This window comes from Cottoperca gobio, chromosome 22, assembly GCF_900634415.1.
Source record: "Cottoperca gobio chromosome 22, fCotGob3.1, whole genome shotgun sequence".
Lineage (NCBI taxonomy): Eukaryota > Metazoa > Chordata > Actinopteri > Perciformes > Bovichtidae > Cottoperca > Cottoperca gobio.
This window is the reverse complement of record NC_041376.1, coordinates 14,801,056-14,808,555: the sequence shown is the minus strand read 5'-3', so window position 1 is coordinate 14,808,555 and position 7,500 is coordinate 14,801,056. Positions and strand designations below refer to the sequence as shown.

The 7,500-nt window shown below is 42.7% G+C and overlaps 1 protein-coding gene across 1 annotated transcript in view; it reads right to left on the bottom strand.

The window, feature by feature from the left end:
* Positions 1-5,589: 5,589 nt before the first annotated feature.
* The window catches only part of bsdc1 (BSD domain containing 1), a 10,045-nt gene continuing 8,134 nt past the window's right edge, over positions 5,590-7,500 (bottom strand). Inside the window, exons 10-11 of the mRNA XM_029461273.1 lie at positions 7,219-7,322; positions 5,590-7,125 (exon numbers count right to left, since the gene is read on the bottom strand). Coding sequence (XP_029317133.1) covers positions 7,096-7,125; positions 7,219-7,322 — 134 coding nt within the window. The 3' untranslated portion in view covers positions 5,590-7,095. The remainder of the gene's footprint in view (positions 7,126-7,218; positions 7,323-7,500) is intronic.

The following is a 7,500-nucleotide window of genomic DNA, read 5'->3' as shown; positions in this document are numbered from 1 at the left end:
TTCATGGATGTGATGCAACAAATTGTCATTTAAACTCTTAACAGCAGGAGACTGACAAAAAGCATGCACACACACACGCACTGAACGCAGCCATATGTAGAGCTGTAGATCACAGACTGTGAGGGTTACGGCTGTGTGGATCTGGATTGTTTCAAGCTGAGTGAAGTAAGTCCTTTCTGAGGCGGCCAGGGGATGACACCACCTTCTTCACGGTTCCTCTCGAGGCACATTCAGGGCATGCCGACGACTCTCATTCATACAACAGAGAGAGGAAACACAAAAATGGGTTGTGGAATCCTGTGGAAAGGGTTGATGTTGTTAACTACAAATACGACTTATTTGGTTCATTATTATTCATTTCAAAACTTATCGAAAGACAGACTTTTGTGCAGAGGTATGTGTAGGAAGGGAGTTCTGTTTAAACACTAACTTGGATTCAAGTTCAATTTCCGAGTTCTCGCTCCAGGGCTGTATGGAAGAATACAGGGGGGTGGGTGGTGCTAATTTGTACCCACTGTTACACGAAACTGTGCGACTCCAAATGGACTGGAGGAGAGGAAAGAAAGGCACAGTTTCCATAGTAACCGTTTTCAGACTAAGTGGTTATCTTCGCTCGGGTTCAGTTTTCTGTTGATTTGCTCTCTTTTTTTCCATTCTCTATTTTTGTCACAGTTTCCTTCTTCTTTTTTTTTTTACCACCAGCCAGTTTAGTAAATAAGCAGAGGTGAGAAAGGGACTGCAATAATTACAATTTAAAGAGAAGAGAGGAGAGGAGGATCAAGTGTTGCATTGTTGGATTCACTTACACACAAAAGACAAAATAGAGAACAGAATCAAAAAACGTAGAATCAATTAAAGGAAACAAAGACTAATCCAGACGAACACCTGGAAAAAGACTTCCAGTGTCACGAATATAGAGGGGCGACATGGTACAACTAAATCTAGACATGCAGCGGCACAACTATTCCTGCCCTATATTTCATATTTAATCTGCTGTGCTGGAGGATTTCTTGGCCCAGTGCGCTGAGTAATCTTGTCGAGGGGCAGATGGCACACTCGCAGTGTCAATCGGATCCCCTGGATTGGGACGGTGGAGAGGCAGAGGTCTCCAGGGGCCGCCAGCCTCCACGCCAGGATCAGCAGTTTTGGCTGACCAGTCCCTTCACCTTTTTTTTTTCTCCAGGCTAAGCACAGACCTAGAAATGACTTTCTGCATAGGGGTTGACATTGGACACAATCGCAGATTTAGGATTAGCCCAGAGTCCCATGTACCAGGCCTGGCTTGTTCCTGTTTCCTTCCTATACAAACATACACACACCTCATAGATTCTCCGTATCTCTTTACACACATTTACACCGCTGTTTTGCAGCTCGCTGCTTGCCCAAGAATGATGCAGTTTCCACTCCAGACAGAAAAGGAGATGAAATCTTGGTGGCCACTCGCCAACATCTTGTGCCAACTAAAGAGTCCTTGTTATGAGAAAAAGGAGTTAAGGCTGCAGATATTTTCCTATAACACATCAACGGTGTGAAAAGAGATTAACATGAACCTATGCACATGCTACATGCTGTTTAGTTGTTGCAATGTTCAATATGTTACCTGTCTTAATTTAGCATGTTAGCATGCTAACATTAGCTAATTAGCATTGAACACAAAGTAAAGCTGGGGTTTATGGGATTACAATTAGTTTTGAAGTATTGAGTGCATTCAGATGTTGACCTTATGATGGTTCTAGAAATGAAAAGGTAAAGGATCACCAAAGAGATTCTGTCTGAAGGTGACAAAATTCACCTACCAGAACCTCTAAAGATCAATCATTTCCATCTTGTTTGCCTAATTCATACAAAAGCCAAAGTGTTTACCGGGGGGATTATGTGCCAGACTTTTCCTTGGTCAGGAAGTAAGAAGAAGAAAACATTAACATGTTGAGAAATGGGCAGAAAAATCTCATCACTGGTCTTTTTTAAACCACTAAAGAGAAATCCTCACCAGTTCCTTTGCCTCGTCTCCAGGGAGCATTCTGCAGAGCTTTACCTCTAGGATGCTACAATTTACAAGGACTTCTTATGTAACAGGGCAACAAGTGTCAGCTTCAATACCATGAAGTTTTGATAGTCTACATTGCATGGCTGCAGGCAGACAAACTGCCTCTCCTCTCCTGCACCACCAGGACAATCTCACCTTCAATTACCAGACATCAGATGAGATGAGGGAGTGTGTGGTCCTCTGATTAGACCAGGGAGGGAGGGAGGGAGGGAGACACATTGAGAGCGAGATGAATGGGTCCACTGGTGTCCCGGACTGAGAATAAATGAATGAATAGGACAGTAATGAAAAGAGGAGGAGCCGGAGGGGAACAGGACATTCAGAGTGGTTGGTCTAGCTGTTACAAGAATTGGAAAAGAGGACATAATGAACACAGCTGAGGCGCTGGCTGAGGGCTGCGTTTGCAATTGTCTCTGTTGGGTTCATCTGGGAACCTGGGAAGAATTTGGAAAACTTTTAGAGGAGTTTTAAAGTCCGACCCCCACTGTGAAATAACTTGCACAACGCACATCTAGCCAAGGAATCTGCTGAACAGTTAAGAACAAATCTGCAGATGATATTTCAGCAGGTTAAAGACAGAGGACTGAAAGCTGCATGTTTTCCAGTGGTTGTTTACTGCAAAAAGGCTAGCTGTTTCCAGTCTTTATGCTAAGCTAAGCTACTGGCTACTAGCTATATATTTATCTCTCTGCAAGAAAGCTAAAGAGCCTATTTCCCAAAATGTCAAACTATTAATGGAAGTGAAAAAGTAAATCACCAGAGTATCCCTTTAAAAGGCAAGACTTCTCAAACCTGAACCCTCTCACACTACCAACCTGACACTTTTTGTGACTTGTAAAGACTCTCCCGGGTCTTGAAAATCAGTCATCGTAGCCCACTTTGGTTTATAATCAGGTTTAAAACTCAAAACCACATACTACTTACCGTAGATCCTGTTCACACAAAGTGCAGACTGAAATGTGAACACAAATGTGGTGTGTAAAAGCTTCACAGAAGACTCACTTTTCCATATGATGGCACAGAAAGAGAGACAGACAGAGACAGAGAAGGATGTAAAGAATAGGCAGGGGTTTATTCGGCTAAACATTTGCTTTGGCAGGCCCGGCGTAGAGGGGAGGTGTTGTACTAGTCCCCTGACATGCATCCAGAGGAGCCCCTCTGTCTTGACCATAAATCTGAATAGAGTGGGAGTTATCATACTTCCCCCCTCCCCAACTAAACCCCGCATTCCTCACAGACACTGCTTCATACAAACAAAGTGGCCTGTTCCCACCGCTCGACATTGGGAAAGACGATGGTTTGTCATGGAAAGATCCGGAGGCATCTCAAGAGTCCTTTAGAAGTTTTTTTAGTTTTTTATTTCTTCTCCCCCACGAAGCTCAGCAATGGATCAACACTTTCTCTAGCAGGGGGAAGTATGTTGGACATGTAGTTCACACGTAGATGTGAGTTCCTATCAGACAGAGAGTATAACTAATTTTAAAAATGAAGTGTGACAACGAGTGAACTCCACACACACACACAATGTTATGTGTAGAAGCTGAACGAGGTCATTCAGACATTTGAAGAGAATTTGCACCCTGCATGAAAGCCCAAAGATGCATTGCTGCACACACACATATGAAATGAGTGTGCATTGGGAGGCAAGTCGTTATAGAAAACCCTGGTAACACATTCCATGGGAGTCTGCCTCCTTTCTCAAAGGGAGTCTTTTGTGCTTATTGAAAGGCAGAGGGGTTACAGGGTTTCTCCCTTTAGGGTGCCGAGAATAATACTCGCTCTCAAGACAATGACCTCATCCTGACACTCTGTGTGTGTGTGTATTGCATTTGTATGTATGCGTGTTTGAGATTGGTATGTTTGTGACTGGCAGTATATGTGTATGCATGGACCGGGATAGCAGAGAGAGAAAGTCAAAGAGGCAGAAAGAGAAGCAGGAAGTGTTCGGTTCAATGATGGCTTACGAGGGGAAAGTTAGGGGGGGGGGGGCGCTGAATAGACCCTCAGGAGGGAAGTATTTCTCTCCCCTGTCTGATCGAAGTCAACCCCCCTTATTGTCTGTCCAACGTTAAATAATCTGTAGATGACATTGGTAAGAGCCGGAGGTAATGTAAAGAGTGCGCACACACACACACACACACACACACATACGCACGCCCAGTGAGCGGTGGGCTTTAACAGGAAATTCCTTTACAGCCTTTCTGCTGACTAAGGCAGAGTAGAGTAAGAATGTAATGTATACGGTGTGTGCTTTTTGGGGTCCGTTAGGGCATATGCATAATCCATTACTATAGGGGTGTCCGGGTGCTGGTTTCAGGATAAGAGCAGTAATATCATTCAACAAAGAAGCATGAAAAGTGGCATTGCAGCCACAAAAACAAAACTCAAGGGTCATAGTCTCTATTGTCCTTACAGTGAATTTGATTCGCCTGAGTTACCCATGCCTCATTTTCATTTGATCTAATAGCATACTTGCAGCAGGTCGAGGTTCAAGGTTGTTTATTCATCCTTAGATTGTGGAAATTTGAAAGGGAGAGTAGCGCTTCGTCCTCTGTACTGATGCTATGTTCGTCTTGACATTGGCATCTCCTTGTCTGTTTCATCAACCAGCCACTCATCAAGCCCCCCTAAGACCACACCCACCACTCGGTATTGTGTGTGTGTACACCTAGAGAAAAAACAGCCAGCAGACACAGACAGTAGCCATCTTTACAGGCAGTAGCATCCATGTTGCAGAGACAGCACGCTGCACAGGTGGCCCTCCACAGTAACCTACATTAGCCCAGCTGATGTTACCACATAGAACAGATAAACATTTCACTGGCTGCCTGCTGTGTCTCCTAAAGCATCCAGTGAGGGCAAGTTCAGAGTGATTTTGTGCAAAAATGAAAGAAAACTGCAGAAACGATGTTGCAAATGCGACTGATGATGAACAACGGTATGTTAGAACATGTGGCAGATCCATGTCTGTGAGATGGATGCTGCAGCTGAAAGAAAAGGAGTGGCAGGCTGGGACTGGGGCGGCCGAAATGGAGGAACAGCGCCATCACGTGAATCGTTTTTAATACTGCAGGAAATTTAGAGCTTCTATATTTATACCGTTCCAAAACTTTACATTAGGAATATTCTATTAGAGGGCCCAGAGTACACAAAGACACCGACTTTGTTGAGCTGAATTTTGGGGAAATAGGTATAAAAGGATGAACAATACACCTTTCTCTCCTAGGAGAAATACTGTTTCAGTGGCACTTCAGCTAAAGTATTGACCAAAGGAGAGGAGTGAGGAATCCTTTGGAGTGTTTCTTAGTGCAATTCCTCCATCTTATTTCTCCACAGTAGTTTAACCACGTGGTTGGTGTTATGAGCAAATAGTTTAGGTATGAGTGGTGATTTTTACTGTCCACTGCCTGCACTGTAATTGAAGATCCTCACCGCTACACTAATTATAATGTTTCTGCAGTCTGGTTTAAACAGACCGGTCTGGTTTTTTCTTCTTCAGCAACATGGCCATACTGAATTATTTCCTAATGGACGACACTTAGTCCATTAGCCATGAATCCTTTAATGACAATGATCATTTGAAAAATATAGTGAAATACTTGACTTAAAAAAAGAAAAGAAAGAACTTGACAGCTTTGAAAACAGATGTGTGTGTAGAACCGCTTTGATTAGTTCAAAGTGTGAATCTGAAGGGAATACACAGTCGAGAATTAGAGACATGCAACACATGGTCAGAACACAAAAACCTGAAGAACATGTCTTTACCGAAGAAAACATACAACTCAACAGTAATCATCTGCACAATGTTTTGCATGTTATTGTACAGACATGCAATCCAAAGCACAAAATACAATAATTAAGCATTTATTTTTAGTATAAATATTACATCTCTAGGATTATTTTTCTCGGTTACATTACGGATGATGGGAAAGGAAATCAGAAAAGCATGGAGCATGCTTTGCTTCTTGGTCTACTTGGCACACTGCCTGCTGAGCCATTTTGCTCCAAACATGGGCCAACAGAGAAACCTCAAACTCCACTGATTTGTCATATTTTCCTATAAGATTAAATAAAATAATAAACAGATGCTACCCTCAATGTCAAGCCAAAGAATCCAGTATCATAACACCGGGACCAGTTTCAATTCACTTTCTGAAGTCAAATAGGATCCCTCTCTTAACAAGTCATAATTAATGAAGTCCCTCGACCCAAATAAGACAAACAACTCATTTAAAGTGACATAATTACAGCCTGCAACAAGTTAATATATTCAAATGAATCACATATGACAACGATGAGGGGAGAGAACTAATAATGACACTGGTTGTGTTTCAGGTGACTGACATAACAAACACATTTGGATAACATTATCACACTTATGTGTGTTTAACAAGGCCATATTTCTAGAGTTGGGAGTGAATCCAAAATGAAAAGCGCTCTAATGAAGGCCAAAATATGTTTCCTTTCCATTTTGAAGATTCACTTGCATAATAAAGATGAGGACAGAAAGCGACACAGGAATCAATTGATCATCATCATTCATCTTAGAAAGGTGACAAGCAGCTTTATAGTTTATGGCTATTTTGCAGCCTGCGGCTAAGTCATTGCCCATCTTGCAACGCACTCGCGACGTACGTGATGTGTTTAATGGCATAAAGAAAAAAGGGGAAACGGCTCCTCCCCTGCTGCGGTGATACCTTTGACATTCTGACTTGTCACTGCGTGTCCTTAAGCTGTAAAAAGGTAGTGACTAGTGTCGTATGTTTCTATGTCAGAAGTTAATCCAAGAAATTAGCCAAGACCTGAGTTGTTACCCTCGCTAGCGGCCTATCTGCACTAAACTGACGGAGCAGTGTAATTCTTATTGCCTGGTCTTCCCTTTGCTCTTTACAACGGGTTTACCAAAATGGTCCAAACCCGCCGGACAATCCCCTACTGACAATCATGACATGGTGACAGTGTGGACAAAGAGTTAAAACACGTAAAGCATGGTTCGTCTGCCGAGAACTAGCTTTAATGGCGGGACAGAGTTCGTGTTGCTGTGGCTCTCATTCCCAGTTCTCCCAGTCTTCGTCCATCTGGTTAAAAAATAAAATAAAAAGGGGGGTTATCAAACCTTCTAAATGTTTTATATTCTAATTCAACATTCTGGTAAATGTCACAACACTAACCTCTCCAGAAGCCTCTATTTTAGAAAGCGCCATTTGGACTTCTTCTTCTGTCATGTCGAGGTCGAAGTCTTTCTCCCAGTCCTCACTCACGTCAGTGCTGGACCCTGCAGACAGAGAGACACATGTGGAACTTTTCTGTGACCTTGACTCTTCTGCTGCTTCTAAGCCTATTTAGTGGAAAACTCAAAACCACATCACTGATCCTAATCCTGTTTGGATGTATATCCCCAAACTGGAACAGTAAGAATCTCGCTGCCAGCTGAAAAACATCCTCATGTCATC